At 34.5% G+C, this 21,560-nt stretch overlaps 3 protein-coding genes across 3 annotated transcripts; 1 reads left to right on the forward strand and 2 right to left on the reverse strand.

The window, feature by feature from the left end:
* Positions 1 to 181: 181 nt before the first annotated feature.
* On the reverse strand, positions 182 to 4,584 carry LOC104897859 (uncharacterized). Its single transcript, XM_010684816.4, has 5 exons — positions 4,328 to 4,584; positions 3,820 to 4,225; positions 1,671 to 1,869; positions 482 to 964; positions 182 to 367 (listed from the first exon to the last, which is right to left on the reverse strand). Exons 1-5 carry the CDS (start codon positions 4,451 to 4,453, stop codon positions 283 to 285), a joined length of 1,299 nt encoding a protein of 432 aa, XP_010683118.1. The 5' UTR covers positions 4,454 to 4,584; the 3' UTR covers positions 182 to 282.
* Positions 4,585 to 6,705: 2,121 nt separating this feature from the next.
* LOC104897860 (hypothetical protein) lies at positions 6,706 to 10,957 on the reverse strand. The gene is made up of 6 exons (XM_048646434.2): positions 10,845 to 10,957; positions 10,468 to 10,534; positions 9,543 to 9,601; positions 9,327 to 9,458; positions 8,196 to 8,663; positions 6,706 to 7,161 (listed from the first exon to the last, which is right to left on the reverse strand). Exons 4-6 carry the CDS (start codon positions 9,416 to 9,418, stop codon positions 7,023 to 7,025), a joined length of 699 nt encoding a protein of 232 aa, XP_048502391.1. The 5' UTR covers positions 9,419 to 9,458; positions 9,543 to 9,601; positions 10,468 to 10,534; positions 10,845 to 10,957; the 3' UTR covers positions 6,706 to 7,022.
* A 5,779-nt stretch (positions 10,958 to 16,736) lies between these two features.
* On the forward strand, positions 16,737 to 20,050 carry LOC104897861 (kxDL motif-containing protein LO9-177). Its single transcript, XM_010684818.4, has 2 exons — positions 16,737 to 16,911; positions 19,400 to 20,050. The coding sequence occupies exon 2, from the start codon at positions 19,400 to 19,402 to the stop codon at positions 19,826 to 19,828; it is 429 nt and encodes a 142-aa protein (XP_010683120.1). The 5' UTR covers positions 16,737 to 16,911; the 3' UTR covers positions 19,829 to 20,050.
* The last annotated feature ends 1,510 nt before the right edge of the window (positions 20,051 to 21,560 follow it).

Here is a 21,560-nt window from a genome sequence, read left to right on the forward strand (position 1 = left end):
CCGAGCACCAGTTTTGCTTACTCCAACGTATGAGCGACCACTTCAACATCATAAGAGCACTTCCTCCTTACAAGTATACAAGCCAAAAAGAACAATCCTTCTTGTTTGCTTGTTGAAATAGCTCATCTTTTCACTCTTTTTTTCTTTTTCTTGGGAGGGGGACTGGTGTTGAGCAAAGGTATAGAGTAATTTCCATCTAAATGAACTCCATATGGGAGAGAACCAACATCAAAACTGGCAGTTCATCGCATTCTCTAATTTACACAATCAACTAATCAAGAATTACATATCTTTTGAACCCGGGGCTTCTTTCATTCCATATCTAGAAAAGGCGTCTGCAAGTTTAGCTTTCTCCCTGACTTTTAACCTGCATTATTGTTAGAAAGTATGTCAAGAATGAGATAATAAGACCGGAACCAGACATTGATGCATACATTTCCAACATGCTAACTCAATGGTCATGCAATAAACAGTAGCTTACTTCTTTGCAGATCCTGGAATACTTAGTTTTGGCTTCTTGTTTGTCTTTAGGTTTGGTTTCTTGTCTGTCTTTACGTTTGGTTTCTTGTCTGTCTTTACGTTTGGTTTCTTATCTGACTTATTTGTTACCTCTGGCTCCTTTCTAACTGCTTTAATCTCCTCTTCATACAAGGCAGCACGTGCCAGCAGTTTCGCTTCTAGCATTTCTATGCGTTTTATGCGATCACTAGCACTTAACTTTTCCGAGTTCCCTAAAACATATTTGCCGTCAGGGCCTTCAACCAATTCATTAAAATCATGCTCAACATCATCGTCTTCATCGTCCTCTAAGACAGTAAAGGTTCCTTCAGAAGTGGTGTTGTATTCGTCAAAAGATGATCCTCCATAACTAGCAATGGCATCAAGCGGCTTCAGAATTTCACACTTGATAGGCTTCTCAGACTTGCCAAAAGGAACAATTTGGCCTGAGAACTTCTGAACAAAGCTGTTGTTGACAGAAGAAATCATTTAACTCACAATTTTAACAAAAGAAAAGAAAAGGTGTGAATTGAGAATTTTTACCCATTTGGTTTAACACAAAGCTTAAGCGTCAATTTGGTGTGAGCCATTAAGTAGATAGTGAGGTTATGAAGTAAGACTGGATATGGTTTTATATTCATCTCTTTCTTATAAAAAGAGAAGCGTGGCCACTATATATTTTATTACGTGGACCATCTCTAAATAAGGAAATGGATAAAGTATTTTGAAACATCCCAAAATGGGAAATGGGTAAAATAATTGAAGACAGAGGGATATAATTCTACTTCCAGGCTCCAGCTTCCGCAATCATAGAGGCAATAATATCTGAATGGAGAGAGTACATGAAGGGTGTGTCCAGCACAAGCTTTCTAAGTAGCTTTTAGTGTCTTGACTAGGTCAAAACACTAATTAAGAAAAATAGTGGTGTTTGGCAAGTTAGTGGTGTAAGTAGCTTTTAGTGTTATGAGTAGTGTTTTAGTAGTGTTTGTGAAAAGCTACAATTTGTAGCTTTTGGGGTAGCATTTACTACTCTAACAGCTAAAAGCTACTACCACACTATTATTGCCGAACACGCCCGAAGTAGTCTCGCAGAACAGTTTGCTATACATTGCCTTATATATAGCACAACGGATTTTTTTTTCATTTTTTCAATGAGAAGGAAAATCACATACCTGTCTGCATCCTTCAAAGATTTGAAATCCACAAAAGCGAGGCCTTTGCAGACAGGATCCCTTGTCTTTTTGTTTCCAGAATTCACCGGTGATATGTTTATTATTCCAGGAATTCCTTCAAAGGCTGACTTTAGATCTCTGTGGATATTGCGTTTTTTTGGAAGGTTGTTGATACGAACACGAATTCCACCAGGAACACCTTCAGAAGCAGCAAAAAAACCCAGATATTAGTGCATAATCTATTTGATGATACCTCTATTAGATATACAGCAGCTCTTCAACATAATCAACAGAAGTTGAATTTGCAACCCACAACATGATCTACTGGTGGTTGTAAGCAGTGCGAAAGATTCATGAAGAATACAAAGTCAGCCATTATAACCACATAAGTTTCTGCTAAAGACATTTCACATACACTTCAGAAAATCAGCAAATAATGAGCATCACAAAGAGTCAAAGAGAAAGTTTATAACCTGAGCTACCTGTGGAACAATACGATTTTTCTTTTATACCACAGCATATAACCCATGAAGGCTAGTGATTGGAATTTTATGTTGTTACTGTTTATCACACTTCCTCTCTGAAGTCTAAACTAAATGTATAGCCTACCAGTTCCTGAGAATGCAATGATTAATCGAACTTCCCAAAGAATTGATCGGCTGTATTGCTACTTGCTAGATTCCGAATAACACCATACAGCTGTACAGTAGCCAAAGTCACAATAAGCTGCATTGTTGCCTTTTCTTCCTTTAGTTTAGAGAAGAGGGTAATTTAATCTTGCAATGATTCCCATCAGTCACATTAACCAAGCAACAATTGCATGGAGGGTTTAGTAATAAAAGGTCAAATTGGCACAGATTTGAAGCGGGTTTGAATTTCCATCATTCCACTGCCAACAAGAGTGCGAAGAGTGTGATTCAAATCAACCTAGCAGGTCGCATAACATACTGAATTTGAATCTTATCAATTAACTAAAATTTGTAAACAAGTGAATCAGATGAAAAATTCTAACAACAGTACACTAACAGCTTTCTTTAAGACAATAATGATTCAGGATCCCTAATCTTGAATAGCTAGAAATCATTTTCGTTTAGGAGTTCATGAGGAAGGCTACAAACAGACTGACATTTTTGACTTTCTAAAAGAATTTCATTACCAGCAAGAATGAGAGCGAGCATAGCTGATGATATTGCGCAGGATTGAAGGATGGAACAGAGGAAGGTTGGTCAGAAGAAGTGGCAGCAGTATGCAGCACACTGCTGTTTAGGATGAAGGCTTCCAAGTCTTCTTTTCTGGGATCTGTAGTTCGTACCGTTTATTGAATCACAATAACCATTGCTTATCCGCTCGACACCTTTAACTTAAGAACTAAGGAATTATAGACGATTGACATCAACTGGCAGGAGTAGACTTCGAGTATTGGACTTAAGCGAGCTGGTCGGGTCAAGGAACCGTTTGGCGAGTAGCCTTTAACGATGCTGATCTACCTCAACTTCTTTCCCATTGAGAGGTTCTAATAAACTTCGTTTCACCACCCTTATTTCCTTACAAACAATTGAAGGGAGCTCTTGCCTGAAAGTGTTCTTAATCTAAATTTCATGCTAATAATATACATAATATTATGAACAATAATCAGTTAACTCCAAAAATCAGCAACCATCAGTTCTACATTTTGAGAATAATAACACAAAGGTTGCAAAAAAGTTATCCAATCTCATCACACTACATAACTCTTGTCGTCTATCAAACACTTCTATGCGATTTAACTCCACTAAAACTTCGTATATGAAAAAAAAACTCAAAACTCCCAACACCAAAATGTGAATTTTTATTTTCATATTACTCGCTACACTTCTCAATTCACCGACTCCCACGCAGTTTTTGGAAAAGAGAGAGGTAGAGAGTAAAAAGAAAAAGGACTCATGTGAGAAGAGAGAGATAGAGAGAGAGTTTATTGACCAAAAAGTAAGTGTAGCAAGTAATGTGAAACTTCCCACAATGAAAAGTATAGCCAGTATTATGAAGGAAGTACTATCTAAATTCATGAACCACATAAGATAAGATATCATACGAGTCAATCTTCAACCAAAAGAATTCAACAAAATGCAAAAAAATCAAAGCTCTAAAACCAAGAAAAACAATTACATACCTTTAAAAAACTCATCCTGGAGCTCATTCTTTGGCTTAGGCTTAATAGGTTCATTCTTAAGCTTATTAATATTAACCATTTGAGCTTTAACACTTTGTTCAATTTCTTCAAGCAACTTATCTTCAAGTGCAGTATCATACACCTTTCCTTCACCAAACCCTTTTGGTTTTTTCACAAGCCAATCATTCATCCTGTTATATGGGACCATAACCTCACCATCTTCATCTACATCTTCATCTTCATCTTCTTCATCATCATCAAATTCTTCATCTTCATCATCAAATTCTTCATCGTCAAAATATTCAAACACATCTTCTTCTTCCTCATCATTTTCATCCATTTTAATCTCAATAAAGCTTGGATTTTTTTCTTTCTTTTGTGAAAATAAGCAAAACCCAGTTCGCCCCTGAGAATGAAAGGCAGATAAATTAAAAAGGGTATTTCCAAAATTGTTTCTTTAAGCAAAAATTTCAAATGCAAGGAAAAAAGATGGGGAAATTATACTTACTGAAATTGATAATGGGGAGTAATTGAAGAGTGGTTTGTGGGTTTGGTGTTGGAAGATAAGAGAGAATGGAAGATTGTGGTTCTTGTGAAGTAGAGGTGGTGGTGGAAGTGTTCCTACGCCCAACATCGTCGGAGGAGTGAGAGAAAGATAGAGCAACGTGCGACCGTATAGGGAGGAAGAAGACCAGAAGAGAGGAGATGAGGCAGTGACGAGGAGCTTAGCACTGTTGTACTTTTGTTTGAAGAGAGAGAGAAATACTTACAAAAATGAGCCTTTTCTACCCTTTCCTATCCTCGAATGAGCTCTACCGAGCTAAGTTTGGCATAGTGGTAAAGAAATAACCTTCCAATTCGAAGCTCGATCCCTATCTTTTATTTCCACTCTTAAAGTGTCTACCCGCAAATCGATATCAAAATAACCTAGAGAAGTCCAGGTTTGTTATGTGTACTTTATTTTAATCGTAAAAAGGTTTTGATTAGTTTTTTAAATTAAGATAAATTTTGTTCAAGAAAAATTAAATTTGTCACACTCATAAAATAATGTCTGATAAATTCAAATAAGCTCAAATAAACAAAAAAAAAAAATAAGTTGAAAAGAAAATACTTGTATGCTTCATTCCATCCGGCTTCTCATTTTTTATGTACTCCAATTTGATCAGCTCCAATGTCAAAATTGAACGTAATACAACTGATCAATCACATTTGAGTTTGGAAATAAGGAAGTTTAATACTCCCTCCGTTTCAATTTAATCTACATACTTTGACATTTTACACTATTCACAAATTTCTCTTTGACCATCATTTGTGATTTATACGTGGATGCATATATAGTCATGTGTGATCTTGTTAAATTCATCATAACATGGATTTTATTAATATGTACTTTTTATAATTTTTACAAATACAAAACTAAAGATATATGTCCTCAAAGTTTTGCATTGACATGCGTGAAAAGTGTAAGTGTGTAATAAAGTTTGAAAAATGGAGTTAAAACTCATGTCTCCCAATTTTTAAAAACTGCTCCCTAAAAAATTGAGTGTAGTTGGCAGTTTAAAGAATGTGATTGGTGCGTTATACCACCTATCAATGCTCACATGGTGCAACTAAAGCAAGAAAAAATGTAGACAAACAAAGTGTAGGCTTGATTGAGTTGATAAATACTAGGTTTTCAACCTATCCTTTTTCGGTGATTAGATGGTGATTTCTCCTCGTTGATAAATACTAGATTTTCAGCTTAAAAAGGTTATTTTTTTTTAGTTTAATCTAGTTACTTTTTGTATAGTTTATTGCTCCATTTCCTTTTTTTAGAGTGTTCTTCTGCTTAATTAGTTACTAGTAAAGTGTAGGCTTTTTATTATAAGCCCTAATTGAGTTTCTGGTATTTTAAAGGTAGTTATTCTGGATCTTCAATTATTATGTTTTCGTTGGAGGTTCATGAGAGTCTTAAGGGGGAGAGGGGGAGATAATTGATTCCTCATTGAGGAGGAGAATCTCATGGATTAAGATAAATTTCTGATTTAGTTAATCTCAATTAAGTTCAAAAAATTCAAACGGTGTTCTAAGTTCTACAAAATAGTTGAAAGAGGAAGGTATTTTATATTTTAAGCAAAGAAAATTGATAATGTCCTAGAGAAGTATGGCTATGCAGGGTCATTCTTGCTTGGTATGAATTTGTAGAAGAAAAGGACACGGTTTTAATGTTTTGAGTTAGCTATTTATATTAAACTATGCAACTTGCTTTAGCAGGAAAAATGAGTTTGAACATGTTGGTCTGATTTGTTCGGCGTCTTAGATTTTCAACTGAAATAGTGTTAAATTTTTATTTAGAAAAGCCATGGCTGCAATAGAGTTAGGGTAAAGAGAGTGGCTTATTGGGACTTGTTGATGGCGACCAAGATTAAACCTGAAAATTGAGGGGTAATCATGAAACTTGAAGAAATCAAAAGCTCTCTATACAAGGAGAAATTAAAGATACACCTCCATGATGATATCGCAACAAGTTTATGATTAGGACTTTCTTATCCAAATAAGAAGGCAAAAGCATATCTAGAGAAGGATAATTTTGAGCAGGATGATATACAAGAGAAGGACTCAGGATTGAATGATAAGAAAGAAGCTCATGGTTTATGTGCTATTGGAAGGAGGTGAACTCTTTTATTTCCATCTCAAGGAAAGATTATCGAATATTTATGAAGGAAAATCTATTCATTGTTTTAATTCTAGGTTTGGTTCTATGATGACTAAAAGGACAGTCATGAGCTCAAGAGTTGGTGTCAAGAGGAAGGATGCATGTCAATTAAAGAATGTGGATGAGTCGACCATATTTGATAATTGGAAACCGTAACAACCCTGAATTTCCGGTACTTCTAAAAACACATCTTATAATAAATAAACACATCTTATAACAGTAGCTTTGGAAAAGTTTCAAATGGAGTACACTTGCACAAATCCAGTTATTCAAAACTAGTCCAACTCCACAAGACTCAAAAAAGAGTGATTTTCATAAATAAATAGTAGAAAGATTCTAGAATACTCCCTAAAATACAAACTAAAATAGGAAAACAATCTTATGTGTACCAATATTTCTAACCACAAAAATAATGCACATGATGTTTACCATTCCTACTTTTTTACTTATGATTAGCATTACAAATACATCTTTATCATCTCGAAGACGGAAGCACCACATAAATATCTCATGGTAAGGCAGGAAGCTCAACTTTGTCAAAGGAGAACAAACTGACTCGTCCATCGTCTACATGACCAATTTTCAGAGGAATGCCATTGCTTTGTCTCTCCAGTTCTTTGATATGAGACAGCGAAGGTGGATGGCCACTGTATAACAGAGTATTAATTGAAATGACTAAGTGTACATCTAAAAAACCTTTGGAAAGAGATATATTAAACACAACAATGTAGATGGGATTTGAAAGTGCTTCACCAAACAAGAGTAAACTCCAAATATGCTCATAAGCAATGATATCACTATGAAGGCATGGTTGGATTCGAGAAACTGAATCAGGGGGGAGGGAAATAGGAGAAAACCGAGAATGACACTGGATGGAGGTGGTGGCGTAGTGCTAAATGGGATAATGTAGTGACGGTGTGAAGAGGGGGAATGAACAAATCAGACTCATTACCCCGGTTTTGGGGGTAAGTTACCCTAAGATGGTGGTGGGTAACTAACTAACTATAATAAATCCCTCTTCCTCATACCATCACTGCATTTCCACATAGTGCAACTAACCAGAAGAATAACATATTTGTCATTTATACAAGTAGTTTTTGTTTGCCATGCATTGATCACACAATAACGCATATCCTTATATAACCACAATTTGATATCTAATACTACATTCAAGGAAATACATCAATTGTCAACTATAATAATTTCCTATCTTCTTTTTATCATTCAAAATCTTATACCAGCAACATTTCTATGCATACAGAAGCAATGAGATAGTTATTTTCAGCTTCATTTATATACATAAATTAAGCCATTTTTACTAATCTAATAAAATACACACTATGAAACATCTCTCTTAAACATACCATGACGGTTGGGTTTCTGTATTTGAAGGCCATATTCATAAAGCATAACAACTAGTGTAATAATCATACGGACCGTCAAAACTTTGTGGCAGGGATATGATCACATGCAATAATACTGCCGATTCTCACAAACTTGAGATAAGAGTGAATGCTTTCTACGTTCTACAACTTTCAAGTTTCAGGTACATATCTCATCTGTTCTAGGAGATAAACATGCATTGGGAAGCTCATATCACATGAAGTCACTTTCTGCAATTCAGCATAAAGATTTGCAGTAACTTTAGCCAGAAAAAAGGAGGAGAAATTAAACATGTTACCTGGTTGAATAGACAACAAAATTTGGATCTCCAGGACTTGTCTTCTTGAACTGGCTGTTTGGAAGATAAACTTCATAAACAGGTAACTGGACAACGAAATTTGATTCTTCAGATTTTTTCTTTTTGAGCACGTTTGTAAGATAATCTTCAGAAAGAGGACATTCTTCATTCAGTCGTAAATCTTTCATTGACTGAGCAAAGGAAGTCCCAGCCACTAAAATTTCCGCAGTGTTGTCTTTCTCTGAAGGATCCTCAACAAGCATTGTGCAACTCCTTATGCTCTTCAGGCTCCAGGCAATGCCAAATCTCCCTACAATGTAGCCAAGAGACTTAAGATGCTGATAAACCTTGAAACCTTCCCAACTGCAACCACAGTTTTCTTGTGCAACTTTCGGATGGATCTCTCTTAATGGCATTTCTGTATTATTATCATCAACTAGAAGCAACGCCCCTATTTGCACTAAAAACCTATCATATGATGCAATTATCAGACTCAAGCAGGTTTATATCTTCTAACTGTGGAGAGCTCCAAACATCTTGTTTAACGATAGCATTTCCAAAAAAAAGCTGGACATAATTATCAGAAAATACTAAGGGTACAGAGATTGCTTGCCTTAATAGATAAGGATCATCTGGTGTCAGAAACGCAGATTTACCAAATATAAATAGTAAGTATGCAAAAGAAAGCCTTATAACTATTTATTAAAAAATTAGTGTTACCTCATAAGAGAAACTAGTCAGTTTTTTCGTCTGAGCAAACTAAGGATTCAAATGGTAAGACCTAAATTTTATTTGTTAAAAGCACAAAAGGAACTCAAAAACAACAAAAGCAGCAATGCCCAAAGAAAATCTGAATTCTGAAGCTAGCAAATAAGGAGAATACGCGTGGTACTCAGACCCCCAAAAAAAACAACCACCTTATATCATTGTAAAACTTCTTCGACAATGATGGGCATGGAGATTATTTAACGAAACAACCTCCTGGTAATCAGGTAATAGTTACCAAGATGTGCACCAAAATCCACTTCACAATAATTGCAATTGAACTGATGAAAAAGGTACATATCATCATTGAAGTAAGAGAAATAAAAGGTGAAAAGCTCAAGCTAAAATGGTCACTGGATTACTTACAGAGTCTCTTCAATTGAGAGATATATCTTGCCATTACGATTAATCCCCATTGATTTCAACAAATTACCCTTGTGATTCATAATCTCAGCCATCGCCAAATCATCTTTCCAACAAGCCTTCAAGACAATACTCCTAGAACAGAAAGATAATATGTAGTTTAGTACCAATACTATACCTTACATTCCTTCTTAACTTTTACATATTGGAATACATTACCTGAATTGCAATTTGAAACCGGAACCGGTTTCACTGCACAATTCTTCATCATCGGAATCCTGCGAAAAGATGTCAGAATCACTCAATTCCTCTAAAGGGCTTGACGGCTTTGCCACCTCCGCTATATCATCCATTGATGTGTTATCACCAATGATACAAAAAGCGAGATCCTATTTCATATCATGAGGTTCTTCAAGATCAGATCATGTAATCATAAAATCCCTAGAAGATTTGGACCAAATAAAAAAAATCACTTCAGTATGGTAGAATCACTTATGTCTGAAATTCAATAGCATTAGACATACTTGAGCTGTCAAAATACTCTTATTTTGGGGGGTAAATAAAGCACACAAAACCCCAATGTAACAAATTAATCCATAATGAACACTGTTTAAATCCAGTAGACAACATAAAAGTCACAACCATTGTTACAAACCAAAAAAGACATTAACTAAAAGATTAACAATTGTTCACGAGGTCTCATACTTTGGAATGAATTTATTATCTTAGAATAATAGGTAAAGTTACATTTTATAAACACATAACAACTTCTTAAGATCACAATTAGCACAAGAGCACAACAACTATCGCACATTAATAATGACAACCATGAACTATAGCCAACAGGGCCAACACTAATAAGAGATCTGATCAACACATATAATCCAATATCATGCTATTCATTACATAAGAAATGTGTTTCCCTATGACCTCAACAATAGGCATTATCTATGAAATGTTCCTTTCCCATTCCGATGTAATCCTATACAAAAAAACAGCCAGTACAATCTTTTGTATGTAAATATTGCTCCTAAATATGTCGGAATCAACCAAGTACCCACAACAAGAATCAAAGAACCCATAAACAAATCTCTTAATGGAAATTTCAAGAAAAAAAACATAAGAATTGTGGGACAAATCTAACCTGGGCACGGTGGCGGATCCAGGAATTTATGAATGATGGGTAACTACAAACCAGTCCATGGATTTTTCTAAAAATACTTCAAAAAGAATCATTCAAAATTCATATTATAATCAAATACTTAAAAATAATTAAAATTAAAGAAATCAGAAACAAAAAATGCTCCAATGTCCAAGTACTAAAAGAAAATAGATATTATGCAATAAAGTAATTTGAATTTATATTTCAAACATTTATTCGAGAGGGTTTAAAGTGAGTATCCAACTATCAGTGCTCCAATTAAATAAAGATAACAAATCAACAACCAATTAACACAAACAACTTAGCAACAAGAAATTAACATTAGGTTTAGTCATTTAGGTAAGTAGAAATTAAATCACCTATATTGGATGTTGGAGTTGGCGAAGAGGGGTGCCGCCGGCCGTGGGCTCCAGCCTCTAGGGAAAGGTGGGCGGTCAGGCAGTGAGTGTAGGTGGCCGGTAGACGGATTCAATTACCTAAATTCGATGCAAGGAGCAATTAAGGAAAGAGATACAACAGTATAGTTAAATTTGATTCAATTACCTTCTTTATTCATTGATGATAAAGTTAAATTTGACTCACTACAAATGCATGAAAAAATTTCAACAAAAAAACTACCACTATGCTTAATTTATATGGTACACAATAATAACAATAGTTCGGTGAGTACTCAATTGTGTAATTTCAAATTTATTGTCAGACTATTCAAAGTCTACTTGGAGGTCATCTTTTTTTCCTTTTCCTTGGGGTGTCATCTGTCATCTGTCATACATGACTCCCCTACGAACTGACTCCCCTACGTTGACTCCCCTACGAGGGGGTCATTTATCAGAAATGACCACCCTTTGTCACGATCACCTATCATAAATGACCCTCTCATAAGAACTTCATAATGTTTTGATCAATGTTCTTTTGAAGGGATGTTTTGATCAAGTTTTAGTAATGCATAATTTTAATCCCAATCATTTTGATTGCAGATTTTTTATTTGGAGGATGTCTAAACTTAAGTCATGTTTATTTAATAGAAAATCTTGCTTCTCGTAATTATTACTATGTGTTGATTTATTTTTTGTATGTTCAATCAGGATAGTAGCGGAGATGAGAGTCCATACACTTGTCGCTATTTTAAAACCGATCAAAATTTTAAGAATCGCCAAGAGTTGGAGGAATGGGTAAGAGAAATTGAAAAAGAGTGTAAGATTTGGTTTTATTTGCAAAATTCTTTTCATAACCGTGTGTACTTAAGATGTGAAAAGTTTTTGTGAACAAATGAAGGAGCAAACATAACCACAACATAGGTAAATATAATAAGCGGCATACTTCGGTTGCAAAATTGATGAAAGAAGAAGTTGCAAAAATTGGCACGTATTGTCAATCTAATATAAAAACCAAGCAAATACTCAATCTATTCAAGAAAGCAAACCCCAAAAATACAGCTCAATTAAACACGTTAACAATGCTTTGCAGAAGTTGAAGAGGAATATAATGAGTTCTCTTTCACCGATGCAATTCTTTTTCAAGATAGTAAAAGATTATAATTATTTTCAGTGGCATAGGAGGGAGGAAGTCACCAATGTGTTAAGTAATGTACTTTCCGCACACTCAAAAACTACTGATCTACTACATCTATTTGTATGATTAGGCTCTTCACCAAAATGGAAGAATGAATTTAAGGCATAGTTATTTTATTTAAAAAAAAAATACAAACTACAAATCAAACAACATTCATTTTATCATCAAATTATGCACACATAAGGGGAGATGATAACACCAACAGAAAATATAATTGCAGCAAATGACCACAGTTTCTACTACAAATTACAATACAGAAGAATTTAAAAGAGATACAAATGGTAAGCATAGTTTACTCGCGCAAACAATACACTTCAACAAATTCAGACTATTAGCTCAACGTTACTGCTTCATACAGCATATACTCAAATATTCAAGCTACAGCACACCCATTATATTATAGTGCACATAGCCAAGATGAAACTCTTGAGAGATCTTTTGCTTCAACGAAAGCGGATACAGAAACCACAAAAATCTATTGAGCCAACCAGTTAAAAACTTATCTAGACTATGATAGGAAAAAGATCAAAACAATTTTCAGTCTATCATGAAAGCATGCAAATATACTGGCTAATCATAATTCATAAATCATAAATCATAACAGCAACATAAAATGGATACAGCAAATGAGCATGTTTTCTACTGCAATACACAAGATTATTAAGGAGATAATTTGGCAAGTACAGTTTACCAAGCAAACATTTATCAATAACTATATTTTCTATGGGCAGCAACAAGTAACGAGCACCACGAAGACTAGTTTTCTGAACCTGATTAAATCATACTTTAATCAATAACTATATTTTCGATTCAATAATTCATACATTCAATTGCATCGATAAAGCAATTAGAAACCTAATTAATTCATGATTAATCAGTGGCGGACCCAGGAATTTGAACATGGGGTACGGAGTTACGGACGTACAACAAACACAAAAATAGTAGAAAAAAAGTTCATAAAAAAAGTTCAATACGTAAGTCTTACAACCAAAATATCCATAGTCATAACCATTAAACTTAAAAAAAATGCATAAGATTAAACTTTAAACTAAAAAATGAATTGTTGAAGATCGGGTTGCTTAATTTGTTTTCCCTTGGATTTACTTGACTTAGGTGTATCATTTGTCATTTCCTAATTGTATTCATAAAATTAATTGTCTTTCGAATTTCAATAAGTAAACCCTAACTAATTAATCAACAATGTTCAAATTCAACAATTTACACCTAAATATTCAATTAAATTAAGAATCTAACGATATATAAACTTAGAAAAGTTGAAAAATCTGAAATTGAAACACAAAAGTATAAACTAAGAAGTAAGAACTTACAAGCTTGAAGCTACGATTTGCGAATGAGTTCGAACTTCGAAGTCCGTGGGTACTGGCCTACTGGGTCGCGAACTCGCGATTCGTGAAGCCGAACTGCCGAAGAAGGCGAATTGGGCGGCCACCGGTGTGGCGGCGTCAGCGTCGCAGTCGGCCGTTTTTGTGAGAGAGGAGAGAGAGAGGAGTTCAGCGAGAAAATGAAGTTGAAACTTGAAACGCAAAGCGTGTTCGGTGTTCTGCTGCGCGAATTTTTTTTATTTTTGTTATTTTTTTTTTTTTTAACCCTGTAGCCCATGTCCCCTTCTAGATCCGCCACTGATTCATACATTTAAATTACATCAAAAATCAAAATTATTTTTCAATTTAAGTAGGTTCAATAAACTGACCTGGGGTGGTCGTATGATTTCGGCGAGGGCAAAGGGATCGTCAGTGTTGGGCGTCGCACGAGAAGGAGGAGTTGGGGATGATGGTTGCTGCTGTAGCCTGTAGTCGTAGACTGTAGTGCACTAGTGCTGTGGGCATAAATAATACTTCCTCCGTTCATATAACTCAGTTACACTTCTCGATTCACAGATTCCTAGCCTCCTAGGCAATAAAATGGGACTCATGTGAGAAGAGAGATAGAGAGACTTTATTACCTAAAAAGAAGTATAACAAGTAATGTGAAACTTTTTACAATGAAAAGAGTAGCGAGTATTATGAAACATATGAAGTAGATGACTTAGGCTATGTTTAGTTCACCTGAACTTATCTGATCTGAACTTATTTTTTCTGATCTGATCTGATTTACAAGAACTTATCTCTTATAAAATATATTATTACTTTGTAATTCATTATTATGCAATAAATTATAAGATCTTATTTATAGTATTACTATTATTATCATTTTATTTCTATTACAACTTTTACACAACTTTTATTATTAATAATAATTATTTTTATTATCATTATTATAATAACAACAACAATAATTATAATCATAATAATAATGATTATTACTAAAAATAATTATATAACTCAAGTAATTAATTTATAAGAGCACTTATACAATGTTTCACACTTTTCCCTTAAAAAAAATGTTTCACACTTGAGAAGTCGGCAGATTCATCTCTTTTTTTCATATAAAATAAAATAAGATATACAAACAATTATGACTTGCACAAGAAATAAATAAATAGCGTGCAACTTCAAATAGCTAGAGAGATTTGGAATTCAGCAGGAAGATGTATACTGAATCTAAATTTATAATTTGTATCTCGCACTTAGCTTATTTTGAAATGTAATATGAACTTAATAGTTTCGTTGTCATGAATTTGAGATATCATATTTTATATATTTCTCATTTTTACGTGAATCTTATGTTCTTAACATGTGGCTTTTAATTTTTCTATTATTTAATAACAACAAAAATAACTTAAAATAAAGATAACAATGACATTTATAATGATAACAACAAGATTAATAATAATTATCAATATTAATTTATAATAGTTTCGTTGTTCATAAAATTTCCTAACATATTATTTACTCAAGACGGACCTCGTACCATTGAATTGAACCAACATCTCCATCAATTTCAAGCTCACATACAGATTTCACTAGAAAAGAGACTGCATCGTTGAGTGTTTCAAATCGAGCGAGGTCAGGTGGTAACACCTTGTTTGGCCAGTTTTTTGGCCAAACTTTAAGCTTCATCTTCAATTCTTCCTCTGAGACAAACTCCTCACTCTTCCCTAGTTCCAAGTAGACATAAGTATTATTTTTCAATTTCAGTTGTTTTTCTTTCAGTTGGTCTTATGTGTTCTTTCAGTTGGTGTGTAATTTCTTTCAGCTTGTGTTGTTTTTTTTCATTTGGTTTTCTGTGTTCTTTCAGTTGGTGTGTAAATTTTTTCACCTTGTGTTGTTTTTTTTTCATTTGGTCTTCTGTGTTCTTTCAGTTGGTGTATGAATTCTTTCAGCTTGTGTTGTTTTTCATTCATTTGGTCTTCTGAACAAAAATTGAAACCAACCGAAAAAAATTTGAAACCAACTAAAAAAAATTGAAACCAAGTCCGACCAAATATTATGGTCGGACGCGTCTGACCCAATACATTCTCTTTAATATAGACCTATAGATTCGGATATCATCTACCAATTAATATCTCGTTTTTATATCCAAATATTGCAAAACAAACCTATCATTTTGACAAATTTAAATTAAATTCCGAATCCTTCTTCATCTCCTCGCAAACAAATATCCAGAACGGGAGTCTAACCTCTAAGTATATTGAACTCAAAAATCAAATAAATATTGTTTTTTCGCGAGTATGACAAAATCAAGTACTCCTAGTAAATACCTTTTGAGAAACTACAAGTTAAACTTGCGATTACACATGATGTTATTCTTATGGTTGGATTGGATTGGATTGCAATGTTTGCACATATACTTGATCTGGTGTTGGTCTTATTTCGTTCATTTGATGTTGGTTTTATGCATGTAATAATTAAATCGAGATTTTGTATACTACTATTCTCGTAATGGAAGGGAGAAAAGACACTTTCTGTTTTGGACATAGTAGAAAAATAGGGAAAACTGTCGTGCGTTTGTAGGACTTTAGATGCTCAATGCGGAAAACGAGTATCTTATACTCAAACATTTAACCCAAGATCTTTGCATAAAATTAACATGAATCTAATAAGAGTATAGAATAATACCTCTTGATGCGTGAATTCCTCTTACACCACAAGCCTTCTAGTGGAGATCATTTAGAACGTCAAACATCGTTCCTCTAATGTTGGTCCACGAACAACCCTTGTATCATCACGTATGCTAGTGCGGAAGAGAGTAAAATTCTCTTGCTTTTGAGGTGTATGGTAGTCGAATGGGGGGAGGAAGAGTAAGGAAAAGATCATATTTTCTTTCACAAGGTGATGTATGTACTCACTCTGTAACTCTCGTATCCCTATATAAGGTGGTTGTAAAGGAGGTGCTTCATGAGGCTTTATTTGCCTCATAATGTCACACAACTTAATAAAATCATGAGTTACATTTCACTCCACCCATCTAAAAAGCATCCAACCATTTCACAAATAGATTCATATAATATCCAAGGGTGTCACATTGCGTGACTTCATAGGACCTAATATAGTAGTAATTGGTTCTATTTATACTAGCCTAACAAACCGCAATTAACTTCTGGAAAAACATTGCAGTCACCTAATATTATTAAATATATTATCGCTATAATTTATCCATATACATTTTAGTTTGTTACACTCGATCAAGGACAAAATCCTCCAACATTTTGATTTAGTACAAGACGTGAAAGACGATATTGCCCTTACTGCAGTATGTTTTTTCAATCTCTCTCTTCTCCTATCCTTCTCATTTTCCAGTAAAAATTGATTATTGACATTCTCTCGAATTTCCACTTCTCTTCAATCTACCCCATCTGATTCTGCGCTTGAATTCTTTTGATTTCAGAAAATCGTGCTACATTCTGCTATTTTAATTTCAGGAAGTGGTCACTGCAACCGAAATTAAGATCAGGTAATTTCGGAAACTTTGCTAATAATTAATGTCTTTCAGCCTAATTGAATTGTTCTTGTAATTGTATTTGTAGAAATTAGGGTTCGGCTAATTCGCGTGATTGCAATTGAATCCTTTACTTTAAGATATGTGATTAATGTATTATGAGTGTAATAAAGGTCAAAGTAGAATTAGTAATTTTTGTTGTTTTCCGAATTAACTAGCGGTATTCTGTTTAATACTCCTCGTCCGAATAAAAGCGTATCTCAATGCTTGCAAAATTGAGTTGATTAGTTCCTAAAAAGTTATGATTTGTAGAATGATGATCCAAACCCTATTATCAGCTCAAAAATGAGTTGTATACAAATGTGAACCACTCACACATGTAATTTATCACTAGAAGTAGCACAAGCGTATCGACGGCACCAACAAGTCATCATCCTTTTCCTAATAAAAACCCTAACTACAAGGCTGCCACTTAAGGAGCTAGTGCTAATGTTTGATCTCATAACGTTGTATATAATCCTGATGGTTACTAGAACTCGCTAAATTTTTAACTTTCGGCTTTCGTTTGGTTTGACTAAAAAGATTTGCAATGGAAATAAATATGAATCTACTATTGGATGAGAAAGAATTTTTTATTCTATGTGCTAATCCGAATGAAAATTATGCTACTAGTAACGGTGATCACAATTTGAATGAAAATAATGATCCTAGTGTTGGTTGAATTTTCGCCTCTAAAAGTGTTTCAAGGATAGCACTTTTTAGATAGAAGCTTGTATTACTACTTATTTGGTAAGAAACAATCATAATCTAAGTATATTATAGATATTTTTGAGATCGTTGTACGTAACTTTGAATTTTTTTTAATATAAGGGCCTCATTTTTAACTTTGAGCACAGGGCCTCCATATTGTTCGGGCCGGGGCTGGAAGATGATCCCTAAACTTCATTTTATCAAGATATAGACCAAATTTAGGATGAAAACTTGAGGTTTATGAAACTAATCATCATATTTTATTTTATTCTATGTGCTAAGACCTTCAATTTTATGATTTGATGAATATTAGATTTAGTGTTGTTTGGTTGAAAATTGATGGCTGATAGGGCTGCATTAAGTTACTTGGGGTTTAGGCTTATGATTTTCGTTGTTGATGCAGCAAAGCATTTCCGTAAGTTGGAGTTATTTTCCATAGCATCCTCTAGATCACAAATAATTAGCTAGGGGATCTAATTTAGTTTTCTAGTAGGATTATGTATTCATTCCAAATAAAAGTTAATGCGTTTGTGATATTTGGTTACTCTATGTTATCAGTCATTCATGAAAGTACATATGCTCATAATAGGCTGGGGTAATTGCTGGTCTCTGACATGCATAAGAGCTTCGAGGAGCTTATGAGATATTAATTCTGCCAAAAATAAAACAAGAAAATGGAAGAGCTCCAATCCTGACTCAAGGTACCTGAGCCAAGCTTGAGCATATATATTGAGACCATTTCTGGCAAATGTCAGGGTGCAAATCAGCTTTGATCCATGATCCATGATCCAATGAGAGAAGATGGTTGATGGAGTATAGAAGGCTAGAACATTATAGATTTATGTCTTGCCTTCTTCATTGTCTATTGATATCAAGTTCAGCTGATTCAGCATTTAGATTGAGCCTAAAGAATTAGAGATTCACTATTCTTTCTTCTGGAGTTAGAGTGGATGGTATAGAAATGGCTCCTTGAACTTTTTTGTGCTACTTTCTTACTGCAAAGTATCTAACTGTCTTTGGTTTTTGAGTAAAGCAGCAACTGGAAATGGTATCTCTTTGTTGTTAGGGTGAGGTTTGTAGTGTGTACTTCAAGTCTCCGCCCCCTTACCTCCGGATCTTGCTCTTGCTGGGAGGTTTTTAGAGGCTAGGGATGATATCGATATATAATGAAGCTAATATAGAAAGTAGCTCAGAGTTCAATCTTTGCGTCAGGAGATGGTGAATAGTTCACTGGACATTTTGCTGTCATACTATTATGGTACTCTGTGTTCTGTTTTATTGCTTACGGAGTTATGGTTGATTAAAACTTTAGCTCATACGTTGAGCTTGTTTGTAATGTAGAAGATTCGCTGAGTGCTTAATGTAATCCCTTGATCTATCAGTCAATGACTCAAACTTGTAGATATGTTCAATGTTCAATGTTCAGTTTTTATTGAGTTGTCAAATCGCAATGCAACCAGGAAGAAACAAGGCTAACCACCGCATTGTTCCCTTACTAGACCATAACTTCTTGTGAGATTGCTATTTACTGACCTCTGATGTTTTACCTGGCACCTAGTTTTGGAATCAAAAACAATTTAACCAAGAAGTTCCATACTCTAAACAAATACAGTGCTACTTGACCTGACTTTGAATTTAGCTTTTGCCTCTGATTTTGTCACAGATTAGGGTTGTTTTGCAGTAAGAAATCCTTCGAAGCTGTCTGTTTTCTCTGTAAATGACTTTTTTTTTTCTCTCTTGCGTCTACTTAAAGATGGAAGGATCTGAGGGGGAAGCGATTAGGACTGCATCTAATGAGGTTTCTCATGAAATCAAAACTCTGATAAACCCAGATTCTATTGAGTCACTCAAGCAGATGCAACACCTCATATTGGGAAGATTGCAGGACAGCAATGCAGTGCTTTCATATTTCAATGAATACTCGGAGAATTGCTATGCAGATGTCATGGGTGACTTTTCGAAAAACACTCGTCTCTTGAAATCAATGAAAACAGACCTTGACTACATTTTTCTCAAGTTAAGGAGTATGAAGTCAAAGATCTATGCTACTTATCCTGATGCGTTTCCAAATGGATCTTTGGAAGTGATTGACACGAGACCAGACCTTGACGCGCTTGTGTGTGACGTCAGTCAACAAGATCAAGCTAGTTCAATGGATTCCCATCAACAACCAACTGTGTAATATATTTCTTGAATGTAAGTTGTATATCAAGTTTGTGGTTTAAACCCTGTTTAGTGAGTGCTACTTTGGGTCAATCATACTTCTTTATATGTAAATCTAGCCTCCTTCAGTCAGCTTCCTAGGGCACCAAGAATGTTGATTGATTCTTTGAAGTCTGAACAGTCAATAGGGCCATTTGATTGAGTGATTAGCGGAAAGGGAAATGAAATTGTGTTTGCTATCCTTTTTTTCATTTTCAGTTTTCAGCTTTTTAACAATGAAAACAAAATTATCGAAACTACATCACAAGACTTCCCTAATAATTTGGCAAAACAAATGAAGTTGACAATTATCTTGTTTGATTCCTTCTCTTCTCTCCATTTTGATTAATAAGTTTATCCCAAATTTCTTACTTATAGTGTGTTCTCCTCGTCTTCAATAAATATGTTTTAGGGATCATTACAGTTCATCAAGTCGAATCATATGCAAACAGGGTTAATTAGGCTCAATCGGGTATAATAAGTCCAGTAAAATAAGTTCGTGTAAATTACATATCCTCTAAGGTTTCATCACCTCAAAACTAACCACCATTGCCAAACTATACATACCAAACACCGCCTTCACCGCCTCCATCCCTTACCCTACCAAGCAACCCTATACAAACCATCACTACATCACCTTTAACAGACAGTTAACAAGGAATGGAACAAGTATATGTATTTTTACTGGTATTACTAATTTTGGGTATTGGAATATTTACAAATTAACGTTTATGGTGAGGTATAACAGGTATTATTATGGTATGTTATTATGTTATGTTGATATTGAGGCATGCAACACGCAGCATGTTTTCGGTGAAGACTGAAGAGCAGATAACAGCTATTTGAATTTTGACTTTGTATTGTGATGAGAATTATAGCTGCGCATTACAAGGAAGTTTTGGTGTATAGTTAGTATGTTAGGAGTTTTAGGTGTTAGATGGACAAGTATTAGTTTACGTGTCTTGCAAGTTGCAAGGTCTTAGTGCCTAATGTGCGAGAAGTGTCAAACTTAGACTTTGCTGAGTTGCTCCTTTTTCTTTTTCTTTCTTTTTTATTGGGAGGGGTTGGTCCCTTCTCTAATCTTACCTTGTTTTAGGTTTTATCACAGGAACAATGATGTCTTGGCCTAGTGGTTAAAATTGAGGTGTTGTGAATGATAAGTCATAGATTTGAAGTTCTCTTTCATTTTTTGTCCTGCCTTCGTGGCTTATTTGATTAAAAAAAAGAAATGTAAGAGTTAGTCTTGTGTGGATCTGGTCCATAATAATATTATTGTGGACCAAAAACACTTATTTAACATAGTGACCCTTTTTTCATATCTTAACATAATAATACGGACATACGGTTATATCTACCACAATGACTGTTTATTTTAAGAGAACGTATTGTGTCGGACTCGTCCGACCATAATCTTGGTCGGACGACTTTCAGGTGGTTCCAATTTTTTTTCAGGTAGTCTTCATTTTTTTTCAGGTGGTTCCAATTTTTTTTCAGGTAGTCTTCATTTTGTTTTCAGTTAGTCTTCTTTTTTTCAGTGGGTTTTTGTGCTTCAGTTAGACTTACTTGGGTTTCAGTTGGTCTTTATTCTTTTTCAGGTAGTCTACATTTTTCTTCAGGTAGTCTTCATTTTGTTTCAGTTAGTCCATTATTTCTTTCAGTTGGCCCATTATTTCTTTCAGTTGGTCCAACTGAAAGAAAAAAAAGTCCAACTG

The sequence above is a fragment of the Beta vulgaris genome, chromosome 6 (genome assembly GCF_026745355.1).
Source record: "Beta vulgaris subsp. vulgaris cultivar EL10 chromosome 6, EL10.2, whole genome shotgun sequence".
NCBI lineage: Eukaryota > Viridiplantae > Streptophyta > Magnoliopsida > Caryophyllales > Amaranthaceae > Beta > Beta vulgaris.

What these genes read in the sequence shown, in the direction of transcription:
- LOC104897859 (XM_010684816.4), bottom strand. Translation starts at nt 4,453, where the DNA reads ATGTTGGGCGTAGGAACACTTCCACCACCACCTCTACTTCACAAGAAC. An exon ending in ACTCCCCATTATCAATTTCA is followed by an intron (nt 4,226 to 4,327) that starts GTAAGTATAATT and finishes TTTCATTCTCAG; the next exon opens with GGGCGAACTGGGTTTTGCTT. An exon ending in CCAGGATGAGTTTTTTAAAG is followed by an intron (nt 1,870 to 3,819) that starts GTATGTAATTGT and finishes CTGCTTCTGAAG; the next exon opens with GTGTTCCTGGTGGAATTCGT.
- LOC104897860 (XM_048646434.2), bottom strand. Translation starts at nt 9,418, where the DNA reads ATGGCTGAGATTATGAATCACAAGGGTAATTTGTTGAAATCAATGGGG. An exon ending in CTCTCAATTGAAGAGACTCT is followed by an intron (nt 8,664 to 9,326) that starts GTAAGTAATCCA and finishes ATCATATGATAG; the next exon opens with GTTTTTAGTGCAAATAGGGG. An exon ending in TTTGTTGTCTATTCAACCAG is followed by an intron (nt 7,162 to 8,195) that starts GTAACATGTTTA and finishes TCTGTTATACAG; the next exon opens with TGGCCATCCACCTTCGCTGT.
- LOC104897861 (XM_010684818.4), top strand. Translation starts at nt 19,400, where the DNA reads ATGGAAGGATCTGAGGGGGAAGCGATTAGGACTGCATCTAATGAGGTT.